This window comes from Podarcis liolepis (assembly GCF_965112155.1).
Source record: "Podarcis liolepis genome assembly, chromosome: 1".
NCBI lineage: Eukaryota > Metazoa > Chordata > Lepidosauria > Squamata > Lacertidae > Podarcis > Podarcis liolepis.
The window spans coordinates 137,072,077-137,088,783 of record NC_139554.1 but is presented as its reverse complement, the minus strand read 5'-3'; the positions used below and the strand labels follow the sequence as shown (position 1 = coordinate 137,088,783).

Below are 16,707 nucleotides of genomic sequence, written 5' to 3'. Positions count from 1 at the left end.
GAAATGCAGGAAGCCCACCCAACCTCTGCTTAAAAACCTCCAAGGAAGGAGAGTCCGCAAGCTCTCAAGGGAGTGCGTTCCACTATCAACCAGCTCTTACTGTCAGAAAGTTCTTCCTGATGTCTAGTTGGAATCTCCTTTCTTGTAACTTGAAGCCATTTATTCAAGTCCTACCCTCCAGAGCAGGAGAAAACAAGTTTGCTGCATCTTCCATGTGACAACCCTTTAGATATTTGAACTTAATTATGTTCCAGGGCACCATGAAGGGTAGATGGTGGAGAGTATTTTGAAAACACTGCAAAGTGACATTTTTGTGAGAAAAAGTCTTAATATTTTTGAAGAATAAATGGCTTTTGATAAATTTTGGCTCAGCTGTATTTGATACAGCTGGCTTTCCCATCTTTGGCCAGAGTGTGGTGGTAATTTGCAGGCTAAATTCCTGCTGGATAATTTAGGCCACCTGTAAGCTTGAGTGCTGATTCCCCTTTGCCTGAGAGTTACTGACGAACTATGTGAAGTGATCTTGAGAAGGTGGAAAGATTGTTCACTTTAATTACCCTGACTGAGTGCATGGAAAGCATTGTTTAAAATTACCGTATGTTGAAGGATAACTAATATATTGATTTCTATAGGCACTCAGATTCTTACCACATTGAGATATTTTAGACAGATTATTTTGCATGCATTCATACATATGTGATTTTCTTAATGGGAGAAATGAAAGTTCTCAATGTCTTTTTCCCTTCATTGTTCAGATTACAGGTTTACAAGCCACTTTACGAAGCTTAGAGTCTGGAAGCTACATTCAAATTCCTGTCACTAAAGGTAAACGTTTTCCTATATATTGAAATCCCAAACTTGAACAGAAAAAAATGCTTTTCAAAGATTGTGCAAATGGTTAGGCATTCAAAATTCTCCTGCATGTTAAACCCTAAAATGATTTAATGAATGTTAAGCTTTGAGACACAGTGATTCACGTGGACGAGGCAAATGGGTGTGAGCTCTGAAGGGCTATGGTGGGAAAACATTGTTAAATCTGCAAAATGAATGAAATGCTTTCCGAGCAACTGTGGGAGTTGAGATGTCACTGAGTGGATTTTGAATGCTGCATCAGTTCTCTTTCCTGATTGCCTGGGAACAGAGGTTGCCCTGGGGATGAGATAGTCCATCATATCTTTAAATAAATACTGCAGACTCTGTTTAGTCCACCATAGAAACAGTCCTCCATGCTTAGAGAGATTCCTGCAGGAATCAACAGAGTTTTGTATCCGCTTTCCTTCCTGCAGGGTGTGTGCATGGTCAGTACATTGCCTGTTACAGGCCAGACATTGATGTGGGAACCATTTACAGGCATCTCATTCCATTAATGGGATGTGCTGAGGAATGGGAAGGGGGAGTGTTGGCTCCATGAGGATTCCTTTGTATACAGGCTGAATTGACTCTGAGCTTTTCTGTTTTAAAAAACATTTTGTTACCAAGTTTTGAAGTACAAGATGCTAATGTTAAGCAAAATTTGAATATGTACAAACTGAAATATGGAGGCTTTTTGAGGGATTTGCATTTTTATATTAGGAAGCGGCATTTATATGTTATTTGTATTAGCAAATTCGCTAAAAGGTTAAGGGTGTTCATGTTTGGATGGAGACTTGAAAATCAAAACAGGAAACTCAAATGCTGTTTGCAACATCACTTTACTACTATTGTTTAACTGGAAAATAGGTTGGCAATAAGTCATAGCATATGTCAAGTTTTATAGATCTTGATCATGGACATTTCTTTTCCTTTGAGTAGCTTTATGAAATATGTTTGCAGGTTTGGCAATGGAAAATTGATATTTTTATTTTATGAGCCCTTCAGCCTATCTGCTGCATTACTATCATTTTACTCACCTTCCAGAAGTCTAATAGAAATGACTTACTATAAAAATAAATAGCAACTGCAGTGAAATGTGATTAGGCTGCAGCCTTAAGCATATTCACAAGGAAGTCTCATTGAACTTAGTGTGACTTCCTTCCAGGGTCAACTGTTTAGCATCCGCCCATAATATTTTATGATAGTTGCACGGCTAAACCCTTTTGCGTATAATTTTTTGTAGTGGTTGTGTGTGTGTGTGTGTAACAAAACATTGATTTAGATTCTGGTTGATTCAATCAGTCGGTACACAGTTTATTTTAGAGGCAGAGGTCTTACTGGGGGTGTACCATTTCAGATTGTAGGTTGGAGTTTACATGCTTGAACTCCATACACACCACATCCCCTCGACACAGAAAATCTGTCGCTCCATTAAGGAGAAGTATGGTAGCCAAGTGTTCTCCTTGACGTGTTAGAATGCTGTTTAGTGTGCCCCTCCCCATAAACGCTGCTGGATTTCATATTTTGATAGCAGGTCCATCGTAGGTAGAAGGTGTGGTCCCAGGAATACCTCAGTGAAGTTGTTCACTCAGAGTGCAGCAGCTGTAAAAGAGGTGTGTTAAGGATCATTAGGAAAGGGACTGAAAGCAAAACTACCAATACCAATGTTGTTATAAAAATCTAAATTGCAGTTGTATTTGGAATATTGTATACAGTTCTGGTTGCTGCTCCTTAAAAAGCACGTTGAAGTTAAGCTGGAAAAGATCAGAAAATAGCAACCAAAAGGTTCAAGGGGCTGAAAAACTCCTATGAGGAAAGGTTGCATCATGGAGGTCCTTTAGAAAAAGTGGCTAGAGAGTTCTCCTCCTCCTCCTCCTCACATAATACTAGAACCTAGAGCCACACAGTGAAACCAAATGTTGGAAGATCAGGACAGATAAAAGGGAAACACTATTCATACTGTGAATAAACACTGGAATTTGCCACCAAACTAATGGGGGATAATGGCCACAAGTCCTGATGGCTCTTCATAACTCTGATGTTGCAAGTAACATGCCTCTGAGTACCAGTTGCTGGGGAACAGAAGTGGAGAGAGGGCTGTTGTGCTCATGACCTACTTGTAGGTCTCCCACAGGCATCTGGTTGACCATTGTGAGTAGAGGATGCTGGGCAAGATGGAACTTTGGTCTGGTCCATCCAGAATCCCCTTATATGTTGGTACAGTCTGAAGTGATTGAACAAGATGTAGCCATTTTTTATTTAAGGCTGTGATCCTAGGGAAATTTTTGGCCATGTTGGTCACTGATAATATGTAGCTTTCGTTGAAAGAAGACTTTAATTGTGTACAAAAAATAGCTGAGGATAATTAGTGTTGATATTGGGGCTGTATGTTTCACGCTTTTGCTCAGTTTGGGACCTAAATGGAACAAAGTTAACAGAACAGATGCACAATTTACTGAAGTGATTTTCAGGAACATCACTGAAAAGATGCAGAGCGAACAGTGCAAAACCTGTAAATCATGGGAAAATACTTTTCTTAAATTTCAGTAAAAATGTTCCTAATTGTCTGTAGTGGATGAGGCAGTGTTTTTTCCTGTATATTATACACCACATTTTCTTCATTTTGCCTGCTGACACTAGTGAGTGACTTGTTATATCTCTATTGAGGTAACATTCCTGGGGTAAAACAACAGCATTCCACTTTTATATACCAGCACAGTTCCTAGGGTTATAGGCTATGAACAAAAGGCTACCTTGCTAAACCACTCCAGATAGTAAGCCAACCCTATTTTTAGAGGGAGTAATTAAGGTTATTTTGTCATATTCCTGTTCTCCACCAGGAAACATTTCAGATGATACCCATTTACAGTAATCAAGACAGCCCAGACTCACAACAGCAGGATGACTCTGTACTGCTATTCAGTGTGGCTCTTCGAAAAACTCTATTCATTTTTGAAAACAAGTTTTTGGGAGATGAAAACTGTTATTTATAATTAATCTCTTAAGTACCTTTAGTAGGAGGGATGGGGTGGAAGTGGAACGGTGAAATGAGTGAATGAGCAAGGATTATATGGCAAGGAGTACCAGCAGTGGTGGTCATGCAGCAGTCCTGGCTGGACGCTCTCCTCGCTCCACCATCCTACTTATGCCATGGTGTCACACTGTTTTCGTAGCCCACAGAAAATAAGCACAGAAGGAGCCTTCTATCAGCAGGCTGTAGTTACAACAAGATCAAGTAGGGGAAAAATAAGCTTCTTTCTTTTGGGATGCCTTACTCTTGTCCCCCAGCCATCACATAGCAGTGGTCTAGATGCCCATCAACTGGACCAACTGCTACCTAGCCTTTTCACGTCCCTGTTTATACCTGTATGCAAACTTACATACTGCCTACATATTTATGGAGATGCGGATGTGTGGGGTTTTTTTACAATGAATCTGGAAACTATTACATGTCACTGGATTCTTGCACTTTGCCAGTATACACTTAGTTACGTTGGGGCATCAGCAACTGAATTCCAGTATTAATCTTAGTAAGATAACATGCATTTATTTATTTGTTTTCCCCAAGATAGTGGGCAGTGAGTAAAATGGTTCTTCTGCTTGAAGGGCCAAATGCAATGTTACAGAATGGGAAGTTGATTAATAATGCAAGTTTATACACAGGCCTCCCCAAATTGCCTAGACATTGGTTGTACTCCTTTCTAGATGGGGTTGCACTCTTCCCTCAGAAGAGCTGGTGCATAGTCTCACATTTCTTGCTGGAGGCTTCAGTGATTTCAGTATAGTTTTGCCAGCTTCTCCCCCTTTGACAGCTATGATTATTTTTGGACAGGGATAACCGTGACATGGTGACTCATGCATTGATAACCTGAAAACTGGACAATTGTAATATGCTGTATATGGGAGTGTTCTTAAGGCTGGTCTGGAACCTGCAACTAGGACAGAATGCAGCAGCTAAGTTGCTGAGTGAGGCACCATACCATGCACAAGTTATGTCACTCTTAAAAGAGGAGCAGCACCGGTTTCTTATATGTGACCAACCTGGTTTAAGATTTTTGTTCTGATTTATAAAGTCCTAAACAACATTGGACTAGGCTGCCTGAGGGAAAGACTTATTCCAGTTCAGGTCATTAAGATTGTCTGCTAACCCTGTCCTGTCACCTGGCTGTGCCACAACACAATTTTATGTAAACTAGAGATGAGGAATCTATGTGTGTCTAACCCTCACTATACCCCCACTGGAAACCTTCCCCTGCATTAAAGCTTATTAGGCAAGTTCCTTCCAAAAGGAATTACAGTTTTAAAACGTTTTAGCCATCATGCAATACAGAATGACCTGGTTGGTATGCAATGCAAAATGACTGAATGGCTGAATAGGAAGAGGCACCTGTTTTAATTCTGCTGCATATACAGTACATACCTTCCATCCCACCTGAAAGGCACTCAAAACAGGAGGTCTGCAAATGCTTCTGAGATATTATACTGTGTAACCGTAATGATTTTGTATTTGATCAAAAGATGCTATTTAAACCTCTGGGCTTTCCTAGTTCTGTAGCAGTTTGCAAGTATGTATATTTCACGAACGAACACAATCCCACTAGCAATGTAACTGCCAGACAACCACAGCCACTGAGTGAGAGAAGAGCTTCCAAACAAATAAAACATTTCTGCAATGTGTAATGCTTAGGGAAATACTCTGAGACATGATACTTATAACAGTTGTTGAAAAGTTTTTAAAGTATTTATAAGGCTAGCATCTTGTGTAAGAAACAGTTCTTTTCACATGCATCCCTTCAAATAAATTAGTTAAGTTGGTCATACGCTTCAGTTACTTTTATTTTAAGGGTTTTAGCTCAAAAAGAAGATATTCTGGGGCAGGTCCCATGAATGGGAACTGTGCAGAGAACATAGCTGTTTATTTCAGTGGGGCTTACTTCCTAGTCAATTGCAGGCCCAGACAGAGGGGGGGGGGGCATATGGGCCACTTGCCCCGGGCCTCCGATTCCAAAGGGGGCCTCGGTCAGCATATTCACAATCGCAGGGGATGCACTGGGGTGAACACGGAGGCGCAAAGGGGGCCACATTATCTACCTGGCCCGGGCCTCTCCCTGGCTCTGCAAGGCCCTGGTCGATTGTGCCCTTTGAACGCAGGCTTCATAGTAAAAATGAGAGAATAATTTCACATGCAGAAAGGATTTTTCAATTTATTTGTTTTAGATGCACATTTTATTTTAGTGTTGGATTTTGTGTACTTTTCAAGAATGACAATTCAAATGACTTCAGTTCGCCCATAGGGCCATCACAGTCAATTTTGCAGAACATTGAAGCATGCAATGCAAAAAGGTATATGCTATCTGGAAAACATGCATAGGCTGGTTGCTCTAAATCTTTAAACAGACTTGATTTAACAAACAGTTTTCCCCACTGGTGTTTGCAGTTTTTATAGAATATATATATATTCATTGATACTTATCAAAAGATATACAAAAGTTCATACACAATACAAAGTATCTTTTTATAATACACCAGAATAAAAAATATTTTTGAAATCTAATATAAAAAGGAACAGGAGCAAAAAGAAAGAAGAAAAGTAATTTTCCTGATTAACAGAAACATTAAAAATCGGATATATTTTAAAAGTCAAAAAAATAAATAATATTTAAAATAATCAAAAAATTAATGGTACAGCTGGATTTACAGCAACTTCCATCAGCCTCATGTGCAGGGCTTTTTTCAGCCAGAACTCACTTGAAGTCAGTTCTGGCACCTCTCAAGTGGGCACCATTGCCATCAATATGGAACAAGGGAGGCATTCATGGTGAGTTTCGGCACCTCTTTTTCTAGAAAAATAGTACTGCTCATGTGTAATCATTATTCCAGCATCTGTAACCTTCAAACTTAACAGTTCTGTTGAATTTTGCACAAGGAAATTGACAGGAATTATGATGCTGACCTTAAGCATTAAAGGTAAAGCCGGCATACAGCTTTCGGGTCATGTGGCCAGCATGACTAAGCCGCTTCTGGTGAACCAGAGCAGCGCATGGAAATGCTGTTTACCTTCCCGCCAGAGCGGTACCTATTTACCTACTTGCACTTTGTGCTTTCGAACTGCTTGTTTGGCAGGAGCAGGGACCGAGCAATGGGTGCTCATCCCGTCGTGGGGATTTGAACCGTCGACCCTCTGATCGGCAAGCCCTAGGCTCTGTGGTTTAACCCACAGTGCCACCAGCATCCCTTAAGCATTAAGATGGTGTTAAAATGGCAAAAGCAGTTCAGTGGCAGAGACTGACCACCAGAAAAGGCATCTTGGGGACTGTTGATGGAAAGCTCAATTAATATGTTGACCCAGCTGTTTAAAAGATGAATTCCATGGTAGGGAGCATTAGGAAAGGGAAATTTGTGGTGCAGCTGCACTTGGAATAGTGTGTACAGTTCTGGTACCTACATCTCAAAAAGGATATTGTAAAGCTGGGAAAACAGCAAAGTGATAAAGTGGCTGGTACAACTCACCTGTGAAGGAACATTGCATTGTTTGGGGCTTTTTATATTAGAAAAAAAATCAAGTATAAAACTTGCATTTGAATGCTGTTTCACATGGGTTTGTAATGATATGTTACGTTGTATTATCTATGTAGTACCACTTCAAGTAATAAATAAATAAAAGTTTTTTTTTATTCAATAAAATTTAATAAAAATTTAAAAATTAAATAAAAGTAAGCATGGTATGAAGATTTTGAAGTGTTTTGTATTGTAGCATTTTTCTTAGTAATGTATTTGTACTGTTGTGAACTTCCCATGGAATCAGTGATGAAGGGCAACACAGAAGGATCTGGTCCATATTAGTTCCCTTTGCTATTGTAAATGTGAATGTTACATCGTTTTTCATGTTAAAGGTAGTAGCCCCAATGCAGATAGTCCATTTGGTGCTCTTTTTAGTCAGAGCTTTTTCTTTCATTCTCAAATTGCTATCCAGCATAGACTTCTCAACCAGCTTTTTAACTGGAGAGAATATAATGAGACACTTGTACATGCAGATATACTTTCATACTCATACTCATTTTTAGAGCTCTGCTAAATAAAAAAAAACCAAGATTTTAATTTTGTGACTGCAGTCCTCTTCTCCTAAACATTGTTGATTTTCAAACAATATGGATTTTTCTGCTCTGTGGTTCTTCAGGCTCTGCATAATGGTGCCCACATCGACACTAGTAGTGCCATCTTCTGGGTGTGTACAGATCAGTTGCCAGGAATGTTCAAAAGAGTTTGTTTAGTCTGGATGAGGGCCAATGTCCTATCTGTTCCATTTGAGATTCCAGTTTAGATTGCCAGTCCTTGTTGGATTGGATTGAAATCACAAGCAAGTTGGGCAAATTAATCAGGGATTAATTTGTTTTATAGTAGAACAAATTTATGCATGCTTAATTTCTACCAAAAAATGATTTTTTAAACAAATGTAAAAACCAAACTGCTTTTATTTTATAGCCGGCCATAAGTGTGAAAGAGAAGATGGATTACAGGGACCTTCCCAGAAAGCTCTCAGAGAAGCCAAGGAACACAAAGTATTTACTGGTGTTAATCCATATGACTCACACAAAGATCCAACAAAACAGATGGGCAAGAGATATCCAAAGGTATGCCAATTCTCATGTTGCCTATTTTTGTAGAATTTGGCCTCATGTTCAGTGTTTTAATATTGTTACAAAAAGTATTGGGTTCATGTGATAGCAAACACCACCATGATTAACCATATCACTGTTTGCTGAAAGATTCTGTAGCTTCCTACAGCTTATCCCTCTTTGTATTCCAGAAGCCAACTGGTGACTCCTGTGTAGCACCAGTGCTGTTGGTGTAAACTGGTTCTGGATTCTGAGGCTTACAGCTGAGAAACACTGGCTCTTCTAATTTTTTTCTATGTGGACAGAGGATGGCTCAGAAGTGTTAAAGGGGGCAGCTATACAGTGGAACCTTGAACGCTTCAGAAATCGAACATTTTGGCTTTCTAACACCAACAACCCGGAAGTGAATGCTTCCGTTTTAGAACGCGCTTTGGAAGTCAAACAGCTTCCGAGGCACGTTTCTCCACTTTTTCTATGGATTTTGCCAACCGGCAATTGTGCCTCGGTTGTTGAATGTTTCAGAAGTCAAACAGTCTTCCGGAACGGATTACGTTCAACAACCAAGGTTCCATTGTATGAGAAAGTTGCTAGGGGGCACCCAGAGGATAATGGAGTGAAGGTACAGGCAACTCCTCAGTTGTGCGGCGGTTGCTTTCTGGGTCATCGTGCACATCGGCAGAGCGGGCAGAGCGCCCTCCACCCCTTATAGCTCCCTCCCCATTCAGCCCCTTCTAGGGCCAAAAACTGTGTGTGTTGGCAGTTGTGCACAAAATGGCTGCTGCCTGTATTATATTTGGGTAGTGAGAACTTGAAAAACATATTTCTATTTATGAAATAGTCACAATCCAGTCCAACATAAAGTACATTCTATTGATTTCAAGTCCTGTTCACCCTGTACGTAACACTGTCTCATCCACATTCTAACCAGCTGAGCTGTCCAGGCCAAGGCACACCTTTGATGTTTCTCCTGCCAGGAAGATGTTCAAGTTCCCATTTCATGTTTTTCTGAAGCATTATCCGTTTTCTTTCTGTTACAACAAAAGTTATGTGTATGGAATAAGCGGTGTTCTGTTAGTACAACTCCAACCCAGGAATTTCCTTTTCTGTGCTTAATGTTGTCCTTTTTGGCTTTTTCCTCCGACTTACATTTATGGTTATATTAGTTGTGTTAGGAAGAGGTGTTCCTCCTTTTGCTTGTTGCATCAGGTGGATACTTTCTCAACCCCCTTCATATTTTGAAAGGCCTGCATGAGGGGGTTCCTCTGCATAGCCCTGTCATGTGTGCGAGCCACACCTCTTCCTGCCACATATGAAGAGTTGTACAATCTTGACTGGTTTGCAGTGTGTGTGTGTGTGTGTGTTAGTGGAACCTTATTCCTGCTAGGGTCTTCTTCACTGTCTGAGGTTTTGGGGGAACAGAAGACAGACTTGAGGGAAATACATCTGCTTCAGATCAGTTTTACCTTAGCGCTTTGTATTCTAAGCGGCATAGGCCTCAAAATCAGGAGAGCTCTTGCATTAATCATAGAATCATAGAGTTGGAATAGACCCCAAGGGCCATCGAGTCCAACCCCCTGCCAAGCAGGAAACACCATCAGAGCACTCCTGACATATGGTTGTCAAGCCTCTGCTTAAAGACCTCCAAAGAAGAAGACTCCACCACACTCCTTGGCAGCAAATTCCACTGTCAAACAGCTCTTACTGTCAGGAAGTTCTTCCTAATGTTTAGGTGGAATCTTCTTTCTTGTAGTTTGGATCCATTGCTCCGTGTCCGCTTCTCTGGAGCAGCAGAAAAAAACCTTTCTCCCTCCTCTATGTGACATCCTTTTATATATTTGAACATGGCTATCATATCACCCCTTAACCTCCTCTTCTCCAGGCTAAACATGCCCAGCTCCCTTAGCCGTTCCTCATAAGTCATCGTTTCCAGGCCTTTGACCATTTTGGTTGCCCTCCTCTGGACACGTTCCAGTTTGTCAGTGTTCTTCTTGAATTGTGGTGCCCAGAACTGGACACAGTACTCCAGGTGAGGTCTGACCAGAGCAGAATACAGTGGCACTATTACTTCCCGTGATCTAGATGCTATACTCCTATTGATGCAGCCCAGAATTGCATTGGCAATTAAGCATCTGTCTTGGTTGCCAGACGAGCCATGCCCATTTGAGCTCAGAATTCTTTAATCCTATATGTTTGTCTTTTGATGTCCATTTATTCAATTTGCACTGTAATGTCATCTCAGGATATTTCTGACTTCAGGATCTATGATGTAATTTTTACTAAAGATGCCAGGCTGAACTTTGAATATATGAAGAATGATGTCCTCGGTTTAGTATTTTAAAATTAAATTGAACCATAAGAGGGTTGTTTATCTGGGGGAATTAACTTTCCTGTGAGACACATGTTTACTTAGCTCAGATTGCAGACTACACTTGCAGAATATCTGACCAGTACATTAAATAGGTCAACAAATTACTGTCTTTGTGTGAGTGGATCTAGCCAGATCAAAGACAATGCACTATGTTATTTCTTGTCCTTGTTACCCAGAGTTTGGGAAAGGTTAAAGAACAAAAGAGGGAAATTATTAATAGCGACTAGGACTACAATCATATGTTCAGTTGCTTGAGAATAAGCCCTGCTGAACTCTATACAAATAGCAATATATGTTTGTTAAGCATTTAAATAGAGCTAGCTATCAGTTTTAAGGTGTAATTCCATATACCCAGACACACCCCTGCCCATAGGTGCCATCTAGGGTGTGCTGGGGGGGGGGCAAAGGCCCCATCCCCCAAAATCTGCAGTGGCTGTGCATGCACATTGCACAACATGCTCACATTAATTCCGCAGCACGTCGCGCAACATGCTGACATTACACACGTTGCACAGCGCTGGCCGCCTCAAGCTCCAGCTCCAGCACTTTCAACTGTCTGCACATCTCCTGCTCTTTGAAACAAGTCCACCCTTTCTCTCTTGCTTTGGCATCTTTGAGACACCTCCTAGTTCAGCCTTTCCCAACCTAGTGCTCTCCAGATGTTTGGAGTATGACCATTGGCCATACTTCCTGGGGCTGGTGGGAGTTGAAGTCTAAAACATCTGTTGAATATCAGGTTGGGGGAAACTGCCCTAGTCCCAGTACCTGTGACTAAGCAAAAGTATGTGTGACTGAAATAATAGCATTGCTTCTGAATTACTACTGAATTACTTCTGCCTCCATTTCCATTTTCTTCCTCTATTGTTTCCAGCGTCTGTTTTTAGTTTTTCAAGTCCCTTGGGAAAAGAACTTCTCATACCATTTTGGGGGGTGAAGTGCCTTTTGCATTGCATATCTGATGCTAAATAAATAAATAAATAATCTGAAGGGCCATTACCTAGAACTAAGGCCCACTAAAATTGTGGCTTGCTGCTAGACAGTTAATAGTTAGCTAGTAAATTAGCCACAATTTTTGGACCTCTGTGTGATATTGTAGTTAACAATGATAATTGTTAATACTTATTTCCATTTTAATGCCTCTTTTTATAAGTTATTCATGAATGGTTTTCCACCACTGAAGTGTGATTCAAATACCAAGTAGGACTGCCAAAGCCTTAAGCCTAACTAAAAAGGGCTCAGGTGCTCATTTATGGCAGTATTTATTTTAGAAATTAATAATTCTATCCTGAATTATGGATTTTCCTCCTAAATCTTTTTCACAATATTTAAACAAAGCTCTGCATATGTAAATATATCCAAAAGAAATAAAATCAGCATTAGCATTTAGTTTTTCCTGATGCTGAATCACACTAATATGCCACAAGTAAATTGGACTTACGTAATATTACTTTTTCTGATACCCAGTGTTATTTACATTGTATTTTTTAAACATTGTTTGACTCCTGGGAGTATAAAATTAAATCTTAATTGTTTTCATATTGTGCTGAAACTATATGTGCAAGAAGATGCCAAGTCTACATGCCAACTGGTTTATGAATTAATAATTGGCAGGATTAGTTTGCTTCATAGTCAATCCTTGGAATGCATATTTGGCCTTAAAAATAATTTGTCACTTTCCTCAGTTGGTTTTCCTTCTGACAAGATTGTAGATACTTATTTCTTGTCTATTGATTCACAGCAGGTTCTAGTTCTCCAGTGTGCTGTGTTCTGACCACAGTTTAACAACATACTGTGCTTGTTCCTCTACAGGTCTAAGAGGTGACCTCACAGATTTTAGGGGGATTAGCTATGGATGTGGTTCCTTACTAAATCCTTATCCTTCTACCACAAAAGCCAGTGTGTAAGGGTATTGCAGTTTGGTCCATAACAATGCAAGTGCTTAATTTTATTTTAGCAGAACATGCTGCTTTTGCTGGCTCATAGTGCAATCCTATACATATCTACTAAGAAGTGAATGCAGTTGAGTTCAGTAGGCTTACTCCCATGTAGATTTGTGGAGGATTGCTGCCTTGAAATGATATCTGTTTCTACCACTTCATTCAGTTTTGAAATGTTACTAATTCTTGTATACATTGCCAAATGCTCCTTCATGTTTATTTGGAATAGAATTTCAAAAAGAATACAATACTCAACATCAAGTACTAAGAGAATTTAAATGTATTCCTGAAATAATTAGTGAGTGTTTTAAAGGATTGTAGATAAATGACTAGTAAATGTTTCTATATTTTATTCACAATAATTCTTTGTCTGGTACTTCAGCAGCCATCCTTTCATTTTTAGTGTTCTCACAAAAAAGGTTAAGAGTTATCATCTCCAAAAACCTCGCTTTGGAATGCTGAATTCAAATTACTGAGTCCCAACTGTTGTTCCTGTTAAGTTGTGGGTGAACATATCAGACGACACAGCAATTCTTCAAACAGCTCTTGTTTATTCACAGGCCAGAACAGAACAGGGCTGAAGGGTTCAGCCAGCCTGCTTATATACAGCTCAACTACAAAGCAACAGTAACAACTTTCTGTACATATCCAAACACTGAACGTCACTTCCAATTCCTTATTTGCATATGCGGACCTGAGTGAAAACTATAGTATCCCCCTGCTGGCCGAGGGTGATAACTTCAGTACATAACAGTTCCTGCAGTCTTATTCCTAGATGCTCCTTTGTTTCTGAATTACAGCATGGAAATGTGCTGAGCAAGGTGAAGTAGTTCATGCTGCAGCCCTTGTCTTCCCCGTACATTGGGACTAAGTGTTAATCTGATTCCTGAGAAAGGGTCCTGGGTTCAGCAAAAGCCTGTACCCAAGTCCCTAAAGGGCTCAGAAGGGTGCTACTGCAGATCAATACCTCCTTAAACTTCAGTTGGAACTTGTAGGAGCTGTTAGCTTGATTCCCTGCTTCTACTTTCTCTGAAGTGCTTTTTCAAGCAGCAGAGCCAGTGTAACACAAAACAGGTCTTCACTTTCTGGCAGGACACCATGGGGGGGCAAGGCCCCCCCAAATTTTGAAGCAGGGGGCTGGGGCCCCTCAATATTGCACAGCCTGTGACAGGCCCTGTCAGGCCTTAATGCAGCCACAGCGGACCCTGCCAGGCGTCCTCCCGGCGCATGACATCACACACATGTGCCAGGCTCCCCAAAGTTGGGCAGAACCCAGTGCATGTCCTGTCTGGAAATGCCCTGATGCTGTCCAGAGTGGACTGGCCTGATGTAAATGTTTGCTTTTCTGACTAAGGGCTTATTCATACTTCTCTGCCCACTTCCCTGCTGCCCCAGGGAAATCACTCTTTAGTGCTCAGAGGAGTACAGAGATGTTAAAAAAATTTTTTTTATAAGTCTGTACCCTTTTTTTGGTTGCCCTCCTCTGGTTGCCCTCCTCTTGAACTGTGGTGCCCAGAACTGGACACAGTACTCCAGGTGAGGTCTGACCAGAGCAGAATACAGTGGCACTATTACTTCCCTTGATCTAGATGCTATACTCCTATTGATGCAGCCCAGAATTGCATTGGCTTTTTTAGCTGCCGCGTCACACTGTTGGCTCATGTGAAGTTTGTGGTCAACCAAGACTCCTAGATCCTTTTCACATGTACTGCTCTCAAGCCAGGTGTCACCCATCTTGTATTTGTGCCTCTCATTTTTTTTGCCCAAGTGCAATACTTTACATTTCTCCCTGTTAAAGTTCATCTTGTTTGTTTTTGCCCAGTTCTCTAATCTGTCAAGGTCGTTTTGAAGTGTGAGCCTGTCCTCTGGGGTGTTAGCCACCCCTCCCAGTTTGGTGTCGTCTGCAAATTTGATCAGGATGCCCTTGAGTCCATCATCCAAGTCGTTGATAAAGCTGTTGAATAAGACTGGGCCCAAGACAGAACCCTGTGGCACCCCACTAGTCACTCTTCTCCAGGATGAAGAGGAACCATTGATGAGCACCCTTTGGGTTCGGTCAGTCAGCCAGTTACAAATCCACTGAGTGGTAGCATAGTCAAGACCGCATTTTACCAGCTTCTTTACAAGAATATCATGGGGCACCTTGTCAAATGCCTTGCTGAAATCAAGGTAGGCTACATCCACTGCGTTCCCTTCATCTACCAGGCTTGTAATTCTGTCAAAAAACGAGATCAGGTTAGTCCGACATGACTTATTTTTCAGAAATCCATGCTGACTATTGGTGATCACAGCATTCCTTTCTAGGTGCTCACAGACTGCTTAATGATCTGCTCCAGAATCTTCCCTGAATTGGCACTGTAGAATGAATTTACCCTGGGAAAGGAATGGGGCAAGGGGGACCCATTTCTAAAAACAGCAGGTCAAATGAAAAACTGCTCAGACCCATGATTTCTAATCATGGGACAAGCAGAAGTATGAATATATCCTGTTGATTTCTTTTTTAGTCAGCTTGAGGCTGAACAGGCAGTGTGTTCCGTGTTGCAGATTTGCTATTCTTTTCCCTTCTGTGTTGGACATTACATGATGAGGGATGGTTCAGTTGGTAGAGCATGAGACTCTTAATCTCAGTTTGTGAGTTAAAGCCCCACGAAAGATTTCTGCATTTGGAGGGGGTTAGAATAGACGATCCATTTGGTCCCTTCCAGCTCTACAGTTGTATGATTCTATCACATTTTTGTATCTCCCTTTTCTCTTCAGGTTTGAAAATGACATTGTAGAGGCATTATTGACTCCAGCGTGTACACTCATCCCACGGGTGTCTCTGATTATAGGCTTTCCATGTTTGTAATGCTTTAAATGGCAAGTCTCTTAGCACATTCACATGCTGATGGTTTCTTCCTTCCTTTCTAAATTCTATTTTAAGGCATTGTCTTGAACCTACTATGAGCCACAATTGGTCACACCAGCACTTTGTAAGGAGACCATCCTGTCACATTTATTATTTCTTGTGGATGAAAGCTTCAGTTTTTGTTAGTATGCTTTCCCCCTCAAAGTCTGCAAAAGAAAACATCTTTGCAGACCCATAAAGCATTTCTGCAGCACCTGTAAACAAATTGTAGCCATGAAGTAATAGAGGACAAATTGAGACTGTCTCCTGTGATTTGAATCAGTTGCAAGCAATTTCCCCAGGTTTCCCTAGGTTAACAAGTAAAGAGAACAATAAACAAATAGCGGGGGGGGGGGGGGAAATCCCCATATTCTGATACTTTTAAAAACATTCACGTCGTATGAGTGCTTACTTGTTTGCATAAGAATTTTTTAGGCATACCTGTCGTCCTTCAAACGGGACTAAACCTCCACACTTTCTCTATAGAGGTCTTCAGTTCTTAACATTGAATGAATTCATTTATTATTTTATCAGTTTAGCAATTACACAAACAGCAGCAGCAGATCTGGATGCTTCTGGTGCTTAAAGGTGTCTCCTTGCATGCATTTAGCCCAGGGGGATGTCTCAGCTTGTCTTTTGTTGTTCACTCACTAGCAGAATCAGTAATAGGATGCTTTTAAACAGCAACAAGATTTCCAAGCTTTATCATCTCACATTTCATTTTGAAAAGGATTTCCATGTGGTACAGTGCTGAGGTATTTGGAAGCAGCAAAAAAGAGGCCCCTCAATTTTTTGAAAACTATCTCCATGTTGAGAATTATTAGAAAGTACTCCAAAGTACTTTTACAGTGAAACTACATATTGAGAATGGTCTATGAAAAAGTGGAAGACACAGAATTCTATTTAGTTTCCCTTGTCCACATAGCTTTTAATCATTCTTTCACAAATATAGAAAAATTCCTTACCCCGCACCACCAAAAGCTGAATAAAGCCCAGAATCTATTGTGGCAAATTCAGAGAGGAGGGGATATATCTCTTAGTCTGCTG

General features: G+C 40.7%; 1 protein-coding gene across 3 annotated transcripts in view; it reads left to right on the top strand.

Annotated features, from left to right (window-relative positions):
- The window catches only part of SPAG16 (sperm associated antigen 16), a 393,527-nt gene that overhangs the window by 26,049 nt on the left and 350,771 nt on the right, over window positions 1-16,707 (top strand). For all 3 annotated transcript variants that reach the window (XM_083473469.1, XM_083473470.1, XM_083473471.1), the window contains exons 8-9: window positions 756-825; window positions 8,335-8,483. In XM_083473469.1, coding sequence (XP_083329595.1) covers window positions 756-825; window positions 8,335-8,483 — 219 coding nt within the window. The remainder of the gene's footprint in view (window positions 1-755; window positions 826-8,334; window positions 8,484-16,707) is intronic.